General features: G+C 40.6%; 1 protein-coding gene across 1 annotated transcript in view; it reads right to left on the bottom strand.

The window, feature by feature from the left end:
- PDGFD (platelet derived growth factor D) overlaps positions 1 to 17,619 on the bottom strand; it is a gene marked incomplete at its 5' end in the record, with an annotated part of 145,777 nt that overhangs the window by 42,922 nt on the left and 85,236 nt on the right. Inside the window, one exon of the mRNA XM_080612652.1 lies at positions 15,920 to 16,100. Coding sequence (XP_080468778.1) covers positions 15,920 to 16,100 — 181 coding nt within the window. The remainder of the gene's footprint in view (positions 1 to 15,919; positions 16,101 to 17,619) is intronic.

The raw sequence follows: 17,619 nt of genomic DNA, 5'->3' as shown, positions 1-17,619 counted from the left end.
CAGGTTTTTGATAAAATCAAAACCAGTTGATTTAGAATCACAGAATCAGAATAATAGAATCAACTAGGTTGGAAAAGATCTTTAAGATTACCATGTCCAACCATTACCCCAGGACTGCCAAGCCCACCATTAAACCATACCACTGAGGGCCTACCTCACTACCCTCCCTGTAAAGAAATTTTTCCTAATATCCAGTCTAAACCTCCACTGGAGCAGCTTGAGGCTGTTCACTCTTGTCCTATCGCTTGTTACTTGGTAGAAGAGACCAACTCCCATCACACTACAACCTCCTAGAGAGCTATAAAGTCCCCCCTGAGTTTCTCTTCTCCAGAACAAACAACCCCAGTTCCCTCAGCAACTCTTTGTAAGACTTGTTCCCCAGACCCTTCACCAGCTCTGTTGCCCTTTTCTATACCAGCTCCAGCCCCTCAACGTCTTTCTTGTAGTTAGGGGCCCAGAACTGAACACAGTATTCGAGGTGCAGCCTCACCAGTGCCCAGTACAGAGGGATGATCACCTCCCTGGCCCTGCTGGACACATTATTTCTGATATAAGCAGGATGCTGTTGGCCTTCTTGGCTGCCTGGGCACAAGCTGGCTCATGTTCAGCTGGCCACCAAACAGCATCCCCAGGTCTTTTTCCGCTGAGCAGCTTTCCAGCCACTCTTCCCCAAGCCTGTAGCATTGCATGGGGTTGTTGTGGCCCAGGCGCAGGATCCGGCACTTTGCCTTGTTGAAGCTCACACCACTGGCCACAGCCCATTGATCCAGCCTGTCCAGATCCCTCTGCAGAGCCTTCCTATCCTTCAGCAGATCTGTAGCTTCACCCTGGCTAGGTGACCTGTAACAGAATCTTACCAGGGTATCAGCTTGGATGGCCTTCCCTCTGATCTTCACCAGCAAACTTTCAGCCTTCTCACTCACAACATTGAGTTCAAGGCAGCTGGTGCACTCCCTGACATACAACGCAGCCATCTCTTTTTCCTTGCCTACCCCTTCTGAAGAGCTAGTAGCCATCCACTGCAGAATTCCAATCATGCAAATCATTCCACCACGTTTCTGTGATGGCGATTATGTCATGATTTCCCTGCTGCACAGTGGCTTCCAGCTCCTCTTGTTTGTTGCCCATACTGTGGTCATTGTCATAAGTGCATTTAAGTTGTCTTGTGGATCTGGACTCCAACAGCAGTATGCTAATGCATGGCTCATTTCTATCGAGATTTATTGCAGACAGTATGGGTTTAACTTGGGTTTCATCAAACAGCTACAGTAAGGAAAAGAAAACTATCCAGACTAGACTTTCAGACTACTTCTAAAAATGCCATTGACACTGTTAAAGTACAAGTACCTTAGGAACAGTCACACTTTTCATTTCTCTTACGCATATTCTTACAAATATCAGTTATAAGTAACACAGTAAATGAACACTAGGTAAAAAGAAAATACCTTACATTTGTCATATTTTTTTGACCAATCTGACTAAACCATGTTATCAGGTTTGGGATCAGCTTACTAAAAGCCAGCCTGGGAAATCCTTCTAAACATTAAACTGAGACCATGATCTCAGAATCAGGAAGGTATGCACTGGGTCAGAATTAGTGTGTGACACATTTTATTTAAATTCTAACTAAATACAAGCATAACCAAATAGACTAAGGATTGCTGTAGAATTATAATAGGCTAAATATTTTCCAAACAATGAAAATCAAGAGGAACAGGTTATTTCAGTTTTGTACTAATGACCTGTAAAATTTCACACATTTGAAGCTGAAAAAGAAATGAATTAAAATTTTTAAAAAAAGAAGAAGTTGTAAGCACATTTAATACAAATAAATATTCTGGGACTACTGGAGGTTAGAAGCAGAGGCAGGAAATAAGAACAAGCTCTTATTTAGAAGAATGCAAATGGAGAAAAAGATACAAGCCATAAACTCTATTTGATGGCACACATGGACTCAGAAAGGAACTCGTGCCCAGAGCCTGGGCTGAGCAGAGAAGAAAATCAAGAACTAACCTGTAATGTGACATGGTGACATGGAATACATGATGACTTATGCCTTCACACAGTAGATCTCCCCCAGGATGCAAGAGACGATTTTCTTTATACCAAGGCAGTACCACACCATAAGAAATCACTACCTCCCAGGGGACCACAGGCAGAGGTGGGAGTGTGTGAACATCTATATGTCTTCACCACTTTCCCATGGGTGCAGGACAAGGTTGTGCTCAGGAAAGAGTGAGGTGTGTGGATGCAAGCAGCTTCTCTGGAAACCAGTAATGGGTGTTCTTCAAACAACAGGCACAGACAGTTTTAACCTGCTTGGATGTAGTATCAGATCTATAAAAATTGCAATTCATTCCCCACCTACAAAGATGCCAAGGTAGCACCAAACACATGACATCCTGGCCTTGCAGTGTTGGTCTGAGCAAGCCAGGTTTTTAGGTTGCTCACCTCCATCAGCAATATAGGTTTATGGGAAGAAAACAGGGGGAGAGCACTCCTGTACCCTCTGGCAGAAAGACTTTGTGATTCAAAACTCTTGAGTTCTTCTTGAACACCAGACAGCATTTTTAATGTACCAAACATACAGTCTGTTTTTTCTGCTGGTTCAAATAGAGCCCTCCTGGCCACCCTGATCATCTTTGCTCAGGATGGCAAACCCTCCTGGATAGCCACTGAATCAGAGGAAGACCAGCAACCATGCAATTCTCCAGATTTCAGCTACTGGCATTACAAGTGCTTTCTCTGCTTTTAATCTACTTCTTAATGCACCTGGAAAATGTACCTGAACCAGCACTGAAGTAACAATATCAGCAAGCAAAGTTGCTGCTAAGGTGGGAAGGCAGAGTGTTTACTTTCACATGTTTCTGATGGAGATAAATTACATATATAGAGAGCAGTGTCTTATTTTCTGCTGCTTTGTATTATTATCTGCCCTGTCTGCTCTTTTTATTTTTTTCCCTTCAAAGCTCAATAGTACCAATTTTTTCTGTATAAACTCATTCATATGCAGAAACGGGGTGGAGGGCCTGAATATGAATGCGACTGATGTATCTGGGCTCTTTGCTAACCATGAGCATAAGGTAAACACCTTGTGTTCATCATGCCTGCCCAGAGAATAGGCAGCTCAGAGGTAATATGGACATGCAGTAGTACACTGTTCATTTTGAAATAAGGATGTCATTTCCAGTCACGTGCAAAAGTTTCACCTCCTCTGTAAAAATAGCAATTGTTTTCTGTTTGGTTTAGGTATTCATACCTACACAGGATTTCCAATTTCTGTTCACTTCTAGAGAAAACAAGATTTTCAGCAGCCTATTTCCATCACAAGCAGCTTCTTCAGCATGCAACTAAACTCATACATAAACAGTCAGACTACCTGTCCTCTTCCAAAGATTTTTTTTTGTTTCAAGCTTATTGGATGGGTCTTGGTGTGAGATAAATTTTCATGGACCAAAGGTGCATGAAAACCCTTTTTTATTTTTTTCCCCCCAAGATAATATTCTCTTTTCAAATTGCCTGTAAGCCTGCAAACATTGAAAGCCAGGGCTAACAGATGCCATTAATTCTGTCACTCACTGTGATGTCAAGCACTGATGAGAAAATGAAAGACTGACCTCAATATGTAAGAACTTTTGGGCTACATGTATATTAGTAAGTAAAATGAGGGAGAGATTGATCAGATATGGTATGACTGTATGACTGTCCTAGGACATAACTATTACTCTGCAAAACAGAGTGGCCACAATAAACTACATATTGAAAACAGCCTGAGGCTTGTGTTGGCCCCAAACCAGACATGCCAAAAATGTGACAGTGCAAACAACCTTGTGCTTGTGCTTTGGCTCGCATCCAACCTGTTTAACAGTCTTTGTTAACAATTTGGGATACACAGAGGGTCCTGCAAAACCTTGTATTTATGCTTCTTTGTATGACTGATGGTTGGACAGCAACAATACTAGAATCAAGAACATACAATGAGACAACACAGTGCCTGATTCTTACAGTCCAAGGAAAACTTTCATTACAGAGTATTTTTTTTACACATGATCTAAGAAATACATCAGGATCTAAATGTTGATTTAAAGGAAGCATGTTTATAGCTGCCACCATCAGGATTATTATTAACACACACTAACAAAGGCTTCTGCAGCTTATGAAAAGAAGGGGACCTAGAAAATAAGTTTTGTCTGCCATAAAATATGAATTTGTACCTTTAAAATATTTTCCCAAAAAAAAATATTAGAATAAAAAAAAACCCCAACAAACAGAAAACCAACCCTGTTGTCAAGGGTCACAGAAAAATTGGATGTTATTTGATTCTGCTTAAAAAGGTCTGACAACAAGATACACAAATTCCCCAGATCTAACCATTATATTTATCTTCCAGTGCTGCAGATGAGTTGCAAAATCTGAGTTTGTGTAGTTACAGGCTTAGATCTTTTCTAGTTAAGCATGGACTGGTCATCAAACTGACAATTGAGGAAAACAGAACTGCATTTTCCTTGGTACTTCAACAGATAGAAAATGTGGGGTTTTTTTGTTTTAGTTTGGGTTGTTTTTTTTTTTCATGGCATGTACATTCAAAATCTGCTCAGCATGGAGAGAAATCTGTGGTATGAAAAACAGAGAGGGGGTTGTAGTCAAAGGATTATGCTAACAACCCAGGCAGTGGATCTGAGGAGGTGTTCAGTTCAGTAGCACAAAGCTCAGCACCAGGCAGGGGCTTATTTTATGTAACACTGTCATTTAGCAAAGAATTTTCTAGTAAGATTTATCCTATCAAGTCTAAAGTGACAGGAACCCTGCAACTAGTAACAGATGCGTGTGTGAATATGCATGTGTAATGGAAAACCAGAAATACCCTGTGACAGATCTGTCACCTGTGTTATTATGAAGACATGCATGGACTTTATGGAGTGCTCAGAGCAAACCAGAAGGTTGTAAATTTAATAAAGATGTATGCATAGAAAATAAAGATTGGATTTATACAGCATCATGACTGCCTTTGGAAAGGTAGTATATAGCACAAAGGTTATTTAAGCTAGACACAATGTGCTGATCAAAGAACAGTGCCAGCCTGCAAGCACACCAGCTTCTCCAGCATGGAGGAAGAACCTTCTGTGATGATCTGTGCCTGGAACCGCAGAATCAGAATAAGACTAGGAACTGTTAAAAGGAAGTGTAGACATCCCAAGAGCTCTAGTTATTATGCAGCCCATGAAGCCAGGGAGGGATGAGAATAGCTGCAAGTCTTCTCCACCCACAAAACCAGTTGCAAGTAGCCTGGTATAGTCTGAAGCCAATTTTTGCTGTTTTATCGTCCTAGTTTGGAATCTGGGATTCCTGTTCTCCATTTTTTTATTCATACAATGTCACAAACTAGAGAGGACCTCAGGTAATTCTGGCAGGTACAAAAAAACAAGCATGCAAATAAAAGAGCAAAGCAGACAAACAACTTTATTCATCAGCTTCAGTTTGGCAATGAAGCCCACCCTGCTGGCACAGTGTCCTAGACTACAAGCAGGAGCAACACAGTGCGCCTCTGTAGCGTTAGAAGTTAAGAAGTTTAGAAGTTAATCTTGTGGCATTTTACATAGGCTCATCGTGCTTGTCTTTGAGGTGGGAAGACCTGAGGCTGTGAGAAGGCGTCAGGGCAAGCAGTTGTGGAGCCTGGCCTGGAGCTACAGCTGTGAGCCCAGCACCCTCAGGACATGATGCTGCATCCAAACCTGCAGGCAATGCAATAGGAGGCACAGCCATCCAGCTCCACTGAGGACGTGGAAAAATCACAAACACTATCACAACCCAGGAAGGGGAAAGTTCACCCAGGAAAAGTGCAACCTAATGTGTTCCTAAGTTACAAGCTGAGCACAAGGAGGAAGCTAAGAAACTTGGGAGCTCAAAGATGGACTTAGCTGACAGCAGAAAACACATTAAAAGATACATTCTCAGTGTTAGCGCAGCCAAGCGGCTACTGTTGCATAGACTTGCTTAAGCAGGGTACTGTAGCAGGTGACACTCCACCCATAATACAGTCCTGGTGATGTTTGAACCACCAGATTCAGCTCTCTTCACTACCACAATGACATTGTAAAAAACTGGGAAATCTGTGGGAGTTTTGAAAAGAACATTAGGAAAAAAGCTCTGAGGGTATTGGATAGCCTGAATTTTTAAGAAAGGTTAAAAGCTAAAACCAGACATAATTTCTTGACTAAGCAATATGCAAAGAAGCGTGAGAGCACTCTGAAAATATATGAAGGAGATGGACACCCAAAACAAGGAGAACAGGCTTATTTTATCAAAAATTAGGAAGGAATATAATTGCAGGCAATGGTATGGCACTAAAAAAAAAAAAAAAAAAAAAAAAAGAAAACTAAAACTGATTAACAAACAAAAAATGTCTTTCCAACAGTGATTTATTAGTCTATGGTTTAATCTCCCGTGAAGTACGCTCCTATGCTTGCTATATTTAAAAATTATACTAGATGAAGGACCAATGAATTTAAATACAAAAAATTCTTGTCCCTAATGAAAAATGGGCTGAATGACCTCACATCTTTAAATCATCAGATTCTAGTTTTGGCGGCATTTTACATTACTAAATAAATGAAAAAAAAAAAAAAAAGAAAAAGAAAAGCCTCCTAAAATCCTCCTAAATTTAGACTCAGAAATCTTAAAACAAGCACTATAATTTGATCCAGGACTGTATTTTCCAGCAGTTACAGCTGTTGCTACAAACAAGGCAAAGATTTTTTTCTGTAAATAATTAAACACACATTATACACAATGCATTGTTTTCCCTGGCTTGCCAAGAATGACAAAAACACATTGAACAGTGCTAAGGTTGAAACAGACCCTGCAACCTGAACTTGCGCTAGAACATCACAAGAGCGGGATTTAGCTGGCAGGCTTTCTAAGATAATGCTGGCACATGGTCAAAGACATAGTTTGGTGGAATACAAAACATGAAGTTGAGCCTAGAAGCCCACCTCTCCACCAGACTGTGAAGACATGCAATTCTGGCTTCAATTTAAAAAAACAACTTGCAACTAAAACCTGCAGTGATGGGTTTTCACAAGCTCTTCAGTGCAGGTTGGAGATCTAGCATGCTTCAATTCACCTGTCACTTCCTCTGGAAGTCTGTCAGAAGAAAATCCTAAATCAGACTGACTTTCTGCTCTTCTACAGTGCAGTTGGCACACATTAAAGTTAAGCTGCACCTTCAACTTTTGTGTAAAATCTAGAGCAGAGACAGGAAAAGGCCCTGGGAGGAACAGGCTATCTCCTCTTCCTTTGTGGCCACAGCGGTAGGAGGGATACGCCTTGCCACACTAAAGCACTAGGAGTTAATACCTCTTTGCAGCACTGCAATACAACCTTGTAGTGTACTCTGTATTTTTATTTAACAGATTGTTTGACCCTAACTGATACGTGAAGAACAGGGAGAAGATTAGCTTTCATATGGATTTTTTTTTATGTATCCAGCTATGTTAGTTCTAGAAACTAATTCAGTTTATGGACTGGGAAGCAGCGTGGGAAGCAAGCAGATTGGGAAGCAAGCTGAAGGGACAGACAACTCACCATGAGTCTTCACACATCCCCTCACTTAGCCAAGATCACAGCCAGTTGCTACGAGACTGGTGTTCCCTTCATTCATTTAATTAAAAACCCCAAAGTCACTATTCTGCCAGTATTACACACTTCCCAACAACTGCAACATTCCTGTGGCCTTTATCCGCTGTTCTTACACACTATGTAGTTGCTTGATCTCATTACTAATATGGTTGCATGATTCTCAGAATTTGCATTTTTCAATTTGCTTCTGCTGTATTTTGCAAAAAAACGTTGCTGTTGAATAATGGTTTTGAGCTTCTACAAAGAAACTATGATTTCTTTTTGGCTAACATGGATACTGTGCATGATGGTCTTTTTCTGGTTTTGTCTTTGTATCTTTAACTTACCTTGGCAAAGTAGGAACTTCCTCTGGGTCACTGAGTTCCCCAGGAATTTTTAAAACAGGTAAGTACTGCCAGCAGGAACTGTGATCCTTCAAAATCTAAAGCTGTCCTAAATGAACAATGCGTCTAAGTCTTGTTACAATCAAGTATTTGTGACAGGATACTGGATTTGAAACCAACACTTGTGTTGAAGATGTAAAGTGCTACATTTTCTTGTCCTTGGCCACTATCGTGAGCTAGGTGAATTTTCAAACAGTGCATGACACACCACTGGATTAAAGATGCAGCATTTTCAACAGGAATTGGACATCAACAGGATTGTTGTTATGTTAAGACAGATTGATGACAATGTCCTGCAAAGAAGCCACACTTTAACTGAGCTGTCAACAGGTCAGGGATGGAGGAGAGCAAATGTCCACTTCTCCACCATGCTGTTCAAATAACAAAACTGCCAGGCACACATGCTTGCAGCTGGGAAAACACAGACACTAGGGTCTATTTTCTTTTCTGATTAAAACAACTGTTTTATCAGTTGAAGTCTGGCAGCTTCCAGGAGCTTCTGTGTGCTTACTGGGTCCTGCTGTTTCTGTTCCTGGTATCTTCCTTTCCAGAAGGTCTGTATTTCCTTGCCATAACTCAATTCCTCACCATGTTCCCAGCAGACCTTTTTCCACCTTTGACATATCCCAAATCCAGCCCTACTACTCCTCAAGCTCAGTCAGAGGTTTTGCCTAAAGAGGCTGATGTAGTGAAATGGTCCTACTTTTGTCCTGCTTTTTACACCTACCTGATGCACACCTGCCCTCTCTCCTCTCCTAGACCCAGTCTTTCCTCTTTCAGGTCCACTGCTGGTTTAAAATCTCCAACTAATTTACCTCATTTCCTTCACTGGGCAGAGAAGAGATTCAGAGCAGCCCTGCAGAGAAGGACTTGGGGGTGTTGGTCGATGAGAAAATGAACATGAGCCAGCTTCAGTGTGCGTTCGCAGCCCAGAAAGCCAACTGTATCCTGGGCTGCATCAAAAGGAGCGTGACCAGCAGGTCGAAGGTGATCCTGCCCCTCTACTCTGCTCTCGTGAGACCTCACTTGCAGTATTGTGTGCAGTTCTGGTGTCCTCAACATAAAAAGGACATGGAACTGTTGGAACAAGTCCAGAGGAGGGCCACGAGGATGATCAGGGGCCTGGAGCACCTCCCATATGAAGACAGGCTGAGAAAGTTGGGGCTATTAAGCCTGGAGAAGAGAAGGTTGCATGGAGACCTCATAGCAGCTTTCCAATATCTGAAGGGGGGATATAGGGTTGCTGGGGAGGGACTATTCACTAGGGACTGTAGTGATAGGACAAGGGGTAACAGGTTAAAACATAAACAGGGGAGGTTTAGATTGGATATAAGAAGGAAGTTCTCTACTGTAAGGGTGATGAGGCACTGGAATGGGTTGCCCAGGGAAGTTGTGAGTGCTCCATCCCTGGTGGTGTTCAAGGCCAGGCTGGACAGAGCCTTGGATGACCTGGGTTAGTGCGAGGTGTCCCTGCCCAAGGCAGGGGGGTTGGAACTAGATGATCTTAAGGTCCTTTCCGACCCTAACTATTCTATGATTCTATGATTCCTAACCATGATGTCTAATTCCTCCAGTTTACACAAACCTCTCATTCCCTTCATTCCCTTGCTAAAAATATTTCCTTAATTGCCATTCACCCTTCTTCAGATAACTAAAAGTGCTTTCATGTTACTTTAGTGAACAAGTGACACATGGGCATCTTCCTTGGTGAAGAGGGAAGGCTTATTCTTCGTATTTCATGATGTGCTTGCTAAATTTGATATTTTCAGTGACACCTTCTCTGTCGTTTGGCTTTTTCTAGTTTTCCTTTCAGCTTTCAAGAATCTTTGCTTTTTTGGGTCTTCTTCTGCCTCTCTGACCATTACATTCTGGCACTTCTGCCTCCTCTCTCTCTGTGGACCTTCCTCTTCCACTGTGTGTGCCTGTCTTGCCCACAGTTACCTTTATTTCTGAATTTGGACTATTCTTAATTCTCCTCCCTTGTCTTTCCTGCTGCTGCTGCTCTTTTGTTGCCGTTGCTAAATGATCCTGTATCAGTCCTTCCCTCTAGTACTTGTATCATGCTTTGACACCAAGCTGTAGTTGATGCCTCTTCTCTCTGAAAGCTACTTTTGTTCAGCACTTTCTTCATCAAACCCTGCTGAAGGATGGGTTAGGTCTTGCGAGATGAATTAAGCAGTAGATTGAGGTTTGCTGGATTCTCAGAAACCTTCATTAAATGGAAAGCACTCCTGCTTCCCATATAAAATTATTCTGAGATGATCCAGAGAAAAAAGAGAAAAAAAAGAAAAAAACACCCAACCAAAACAAAGCCAAACCTTGTGCATAGATAAGCTCTTAAATTATCTGCTTATGTAAAGTTGGGAAGGAATGTTAAAGATTTTGAGCAAGTTTTATCTAATTAGGAAGGACTTAATTACTTCTCTCCTAAAAGATGAGCCTCTGCCTGATAATGTTATGAGGATGGTATGCCCTGAGCAAAACCACAGAAAATAGTTTTCTGCCAGAACAAAAGAAAATAGAAGTTTCATCTTATAGATTGTTACGAATTTTGCACATGGGTTGTATTTATAAAAAATCTTTTCTGTCTATTATAGGCAGGAAATCAAAACAGAAATCAGAGACAGAACAGCAGACAAACAACTGATAAAACATCCATGTGTAAGTTCTTGCTTCTTCATAGTGAGATTTATTCCATGTTCAACCACTGTGTTAACCAAGACTTTGCGTGTCTCGTACCCCTCCCTTCTCCCCCCACCATTCTTCTCCTTTTGTACACCCAGCAATTTACTGGGATTCCTTGTGTGGATTATCTAAAAGCAGGGAAGCTATTCATGCATCATTATCATGACTGTTGTCACATGAGATATAATATATGGGTTTTCAGGCAGAATATTTTGTCTTGAAGACAGAAATGAAATGTCTATTTTGTGAAAGAAGTGACAAGCTACAACAGAAGCACAGCAACAACGACTCATGCAGCTTTCGGGCTGGATTCAGTTTTGTAGCCAGTGATAAAGAATTAATCATTCTTTATGATCTTTATGAATCTGTATTCACACTGGTTGCTGAATCTTTTTGTGATCATGTTAACTCTTACAAGGGAGTTTATTGATTTATTGAAAATCCTTGCAGCCTGGTGCTGCACTACTTGTACAAACAAATCTGGTAAAATACAGGGAGCCAGTTGTTTAATTCAGTGACATTATGGGAGTACAAGTATCAGGATGAAGTTCTTATTTTGCCCATTTTTATTTTCTGATTTTGCTTTGAATTTTTGGTATTTTCTTGTGAGCTTAGCAGGAAAGCATCAAAGAGCTTAATTTTGGTATTTAAACTAACTTTGTTTAGTCAATATTTTTTGCATGAGAAAGTAATAAAAATTTATTAGACTGACTGTGGTGTCTTACCCCACATTTTGACTAATGCTCTTTTTTTTTTTTAAATCATATAACTGATGACCTGTAGCCTGGGAAAGTAGCAGAACACTACTTTTCTGTAAAATTCCACACAACGGATCAAACCCCAAAGTTTCCCCCTCCTCCATTCCAACAATTTCTTTATAGGTCCTCCATTCAAAATATGTCATTTCAAACAAGCAAAAAATACTCATTATCTAACACACTGATACACATTTTGACACATAAGTTTATCCTGGAAGAAATGTACTTATGTTTTCCTGTTTAGCAAGAGATCTCCACCACTGTTGGTTTGCAATTTCAAATAAGTAAAGATTGCTCTTAATGCCATGTGATGTTTTCTAGTTATGAATTATAAAGAAAAGAAGGTTAAAAGCACACAGATATATGTGTATAGACGTAAAAAATGTAAATATATATTTAAACCTTACATCTTTGTATATATGCATGTTTGTATATATACGTATGTTCCTAGCATTTTTGTAGCCCTTGTTTCCAATAATGATTTTAGTCGAAGTTCCAAAATATGGGTTCCATTTAGGATTAATGAAACAATTAGTAAGGCAATAACAATTTACTGTTATAAATGTATAACAAATATGTGCCTTTTACAATATACTTAATGTTTTTAATTAGCAAATGGAATCCAATATTTTCTAGTTGTCTCATTAAAATTAAATTAGATGCAGGGTTGGGAATTTTAATTCAAAACATTCACCTTTATTGTAGGAACAAATTCCTGGGTGAGTTCTTAAGTTATTTTAGTAAATGTCCATGCTAATGTACTTGTAAAACATGGGGTACAGTCTTGTTAACATTCCCTTCCAGAATTAGGACATAGGAAGAATTTCATTTCAGAAGGAAAGAGGGGATTGTATAAAATGCCTTCAGTCAATCAAAGATCTTTTCCATGTGTAACAGTGTAATTTAATTTACTTTCCTACATCTCAAAATAATTGATGCAGTATTTTTAGTAATTACTGAATACTTACTTGCTACACGCAAGATACCTCCATTGAGGTAATTGCTCTGCAAGCAGCAGTGGAATGAAATTTTACATTTGTGGTAATGAGAAGTTTTCGCACCACTTACTTCAAGGTGTGCAAGCCAGGGGCCTTTCTCATGACAGTGTTACGTCCCATCTAGCAACTCTGTAAGTAACTTAAGATTACTTACCTTCTTCTGAATCGCATATTTCTATAGTGTTTACTATGACACAGTATGTCCTTAGAGCAAGAAATTATATAATGTGTGAGAAAAAAAAGTCTGGAATACCTCAGTGCTTTCTATACTGAAAATTAATGTTTTTAAGCCAACTAAAAAAAAAAAAAAAAGGACAAAATCTCTGAGAAATAAGCAGATAATGGCAGGGAAGGATTTCAAAAAATTTACACCTAAGGAAGGCTCATGCCTAATTGCTGTCCAGGGCTTGCCCAAGACCACTTTTGTTCTAGGTCTGTGAAGCTTGAAGGAAAAGACAATTTTTAAATAGGTTCAAGGGAGACATTTCTCTGTGTGGATACCCAGGCTAAGTCAACAAACTGCACAGTTACAAGTGAGCATTTGAATGTGAAGCACCTGTAGACACTAGCCACCAGCTGCGCATGCTTACTAACTGCACTGTCACAAACAGTCCAGAATAGGTGTGACATTTTCCAGCCATGTTAGGACACTTGATTCTTATTCAACTTGGGATAAGCAGTGGGGCACAGCCAACTCACTAATAAGCTTCTGGAGTCAGGTACATTTCGGAGCTCTGACCCTACACAGGAGTCTTATGGCTTCAAGGTGGAAGAACTGATCAGGGACATGCAACACAGCAGCATGTTGGATAGGCCCCTTCCCTCCAAAATCACCCTCACTGCTCCCTCTCTAGCCTTCCTAGTCTTTCAGCCTCACAGAGGAGAGGGCAGAGGCAGAGGTGCACATACACAGAGTATGCAGGGAAAAGAGAAGGTGGAGGGAGCCAGCCCTGGCGAGCAAAAGTTGTCCCTTATCTTATACTGGAACAGTTAATTACTCCCATGCATCTGTGTGGCTTTCAACCTTATCCTGTTAAAGATCATGCTTGTGTTTTTCTCAGTCTAATTTTTCAGAGTTACTTTGAATTCTAATCCCACCATCCTGAGTGACTGAGCCCTTTCATCTTACAGGGGTCACTTAGTTTTGCATGCCTTGTTTCATAAGGGCAAACGTGATTTCCACGGACACAAGTCTAATTTATGTCTTCTTTAGAAAAATAATCCCTTTTTGTTTCTCTAAATTGCACTGAAATATGAAGTTAATACAAAACCACCAGTAGATAATGAAGTATGTTTCTGCTAAGCTCTGTGGTGCCTCACTTGTACTTCACACAGAGTGCTGAACTAAGTAAAAACTTGATCTGCATCAAATGAACTTAGCTGACTTCCTTGAAGACTCATAAATGGGAAGGCCAGAGAGCAAGGCTGCAAGTCTGTTTGGCTGCATATGTAATCGGAAGAAATTCACCCAGCCACTCTGGCACCACGCTTAGAAGATGCATCTGATCAATAAACTCAAGTGAACTCTCCAAATCACTTGCTTCCATTTTGCTTGGAAAATTTATTAGTCAGATTCTGGTATACATATAAACAACAGCCATGGAGAGGCAAACTCCATATATAAGAGAAAACATGGAAGTTAAAGATTTGTACATATCTTGTGCATCATTTTCCAAGAAAGCCCCTAGTAGCAGCCTTGTTTTGGAGGAATTTACAAAGCAAAAAAAAAAAAAAAGGCAATGTAAAGGTCCTTCATTTCATCTTATACAAAATACCATGTTTTTGCCTGCTTCATTAATGTTACCTGGTTTGCTGCCTAGAAAATGCACATTGAGTTCAACCTTCAGGGGTCAGCAGTGCTCAGCATATCTATGAACTGAAATCTAAGTGGCTGTGGGGACTATCAAATAAGGGCTGACTCTGATGAATATCAATTCTGCAGTTTTAGGTAGAACTGTTTGGAATCTTAAGACTAGCTAAGCACATATCATTGCAAATGCTACTACAGTTCTTTTTTTCAGAAATATAACAGTATTTCATTCAAACGGTGCACTTGGAGATTATTCTTCTGAACAGATTTGCTAGACTGTAAAATTCTCTGTTTACTCATAGTTTTGAAATTAGATAAATACAGTAGCCTTTCCTGAGCTTTCTAGTGCAGAAAGTACTGTGTGTTATGAGTGACAACATTCATTTTTGGAAAGCCTAATACTATCAGACTAGCTGTACATGGTCTGGAATAAAGCTTTCTAAATGCAGCCGAGTTTTTGTGGTTGCACTGAAATATGAGCAGTGTGAAAAGAGGCTGCTTTACTGTCTCATTTTTCTGCCCAGTGGTCTTTCATAGACTGTTCAACCTAAATTTTAGTTTTAGTAGATTACCTTCAAATCACAGTAAATTAGAGCTCAGGATTTACTTGCAGTGCAATGCCTTACTCTGCTAGAAGCCTAACAATTTAAATGCAAGGGAGCACAACGTTTATAGCTTTAGAGCTGTCTTGACAATGTGCTGTTTATGGACTCTTTTTAGCATACATAGGCACGCATGCATGCAAAGCCGAGAGCCTGAAATGAAATGACTCACACAATGAATCTCTCCTGTTACAGCACTAACATTATTGCTATTCCAGGCTTTCTTAGTCTTGTTAAGTAACAGTGGATTGAATAAAAAGGGAATATGAAGTGTGATGGATATGGAAATATAATGATGACAGTACAATAAATTAATGCTTACTATTTCCTGAGTGTTTGCAAAATCTGCCTCTTTCGAGCTACACTGCACCAGAAGCATTATAATATCAATCAGGACAATACAAAGGAATATGTATTTCTATCAAAACCTACTTAAAGTAATAAGCATTCCTGCTTCCTGAAGACAAAACCAAAATAAAAACAGAGGAGGTTTTAATCTCATTGAAACAGTACACGATACACTGCTAATGCCACTGCATATAAAAAGAGGAATGTTTATATGTGGTTAAAAATACAGCCTGGGCTTTAGCACGGTGTTTTGCATGTAGAATTTCATGGCACATAGAATAAACTACTCTGCATCTAACTCAGAATCACAGCCATAACCCCTCAAGGTATTTTTATTTGCCCTCAAATGAACACAAAAAAGGAGTTCACAGAGCAGCCATTTCTTTGCTATTTCTGCAGTACCTCTTAAAGAACTGGCAGTGCAATCTCAGTGTAGAAAGTGTCGGCGCTTCTGAAACATGCTATTAGTGTAAATCTTGGCCTGGACTTGACTTTATTTTATATTTAATGACAGGATATAAAAAAATAACCCTTTGATCTGTATTTGTATCTGAACTACATTGCTGCTGGATTGAAAATACTTTCAGTCAATTAGTGTTTTCATCCAATACAGTTAGCTACACCATCCAGTCTCCAAGTATTGATGCTTTTTTTACACTACTATTCCTCTCACCCATGACATAGCTAAGTGACTTACCACAAGGGAGTAACAAATCTTGAATCCAGGTTTAGCCACAAAGTAGTCATCAGATTTGAAGGTTATCTTTATCTGATTTGTTCTTGATGTTATTCTTGGAGGTACTTCCTTGTGCCCACACCACCGTCCTCGTATAACTGTGCTGGTCTCCGATACATCTTCCACTTCCACAAAGTCATACCTGGGAATCAGTTTAAAGAATTAGCCAACTCTGGTTACAGAGGATGATTGCAATTAGACAGGAGCACAGCTAGAGATGCAAAGACAACTGTTCCCCATTCTCCATTGCAAAACAGCAAAACATCAGCACAAATACTACAAATGGTGGATGTGCTTGAATGGTTTATTTTTAAGCTCCTGGAACATGACAGTATTTTCTACCACATTAGAGTAGCAATGAGAGGCACTTGCATGTGCTTAGTGCACTGTAAGCATATACATTGCATTTCATGTGGTGGATAAATAATATAGAGACCTGATAATATTATTTAAGGCAGGCTGCCCAAGCTGAGCAGCTGCAAGCACTTGTGCAGTTTCTGATATCATCTCAGAGGGCTGGAGCTGAGCTGCCACTGTGTCCAGGAGCAAAGGGAGATGCTGGAAGGCCACAGGGCAGTTCATACCACTGAAAGGTGTTTTTTAGGAGTTTCTTTGTAGGTGGCATGGTGCTCCTCCTAGATGGTTTGGAAAGACAGTGGAAAAGGGCAGGCTGGCACACTGTGTGCCATGGTGGGGACTCCTCTGCTGTTTGCATGGGTGCTGTCACCAGGGTAGAAGCAACAGCATGTCTTGTCCTGTGAAAGGTCACACCTTGGCCAGGCACCCATACCACAGTCTTGGTGTCCTGAGCCCAAAGAGGGCTCTGCCAAGAGCAGCAGACACTAAACCCCAGTGATGAAGGGACACATAGATCACACTCACTGCCACAGTATGCACATTTGCTTGCTTGGGTCATTTATTGTGTTCATTTATGGAGCTGGAGAATAAGGAAGGCAGAGTCTTGATCTCACTCAGCCTGAGAAAAGCAGTCCCTCAATATCTGTTGAGGTAGAATTAGGCCACACACATTGCAGCCGGCGAGGGAGAGGTGATGACAAGAGCAGATGGTTGATGGGGGCAATGAGAGATGAGGAGACCTGCCATCCTCACAGTACAGTTAAGATCTTTACCAGGAAAAGATTTTACTACCAAAACATGTGCTCCCTCCAAAGAGGGAGTTTAAGACTGTTGACCAGTTCTTACTAGCAATATGCTGCACCCCACCCCTGGGTCTGCGGGCCAGGCGCCTGCCTCTCTGCCCAGTTGTGGGAGCTGAAGAGCTCTGTAAATAACAGACCTGCTTTTCTTTTTCTTCTGAGAACCCATGTGAAAAACACAAAAGCCCTATGTGGCTTGAGAATATCGGTACTGCTGCTCTTACATTCACCAACCCCAAATTGCATAGAACAGAAAATAACAGATTTGCCTTAACCAAATCACTTAAATATGTCCAAACTCTGCTGAAGCATACATTTTTTGCAACACAACAAAGTTTAGTTCCAGACAGAGGGAAACTTGTCTCAAGCTCTCTCCAGAGTCTCTACTCCCACTCCCTCAAGGTGTGGACATGGTACAGACATGGTACCAGGGCAGAGCTCTGCACTGCCTGCCCAGGGGCATCCACCATTGCCCCCAGGCTGCACAGCAGCCAGTGAATGCTG

The sequence above is a fragment of the Psittacula echo genome, assembly GCF_963264785.1.
Source record: "Psittacula echo genome assembly, chromosome: 3".
NCBI lineage: Eukaryota > Metazoa > Chordata > Aves > Psittaciformes > Psittacidae > Psittacula > Psittacula echo.
Note: the sequence above shows the minus strand (reverse complement) of the source record. Positions and strands in the feature narration are given on the sequence as shown.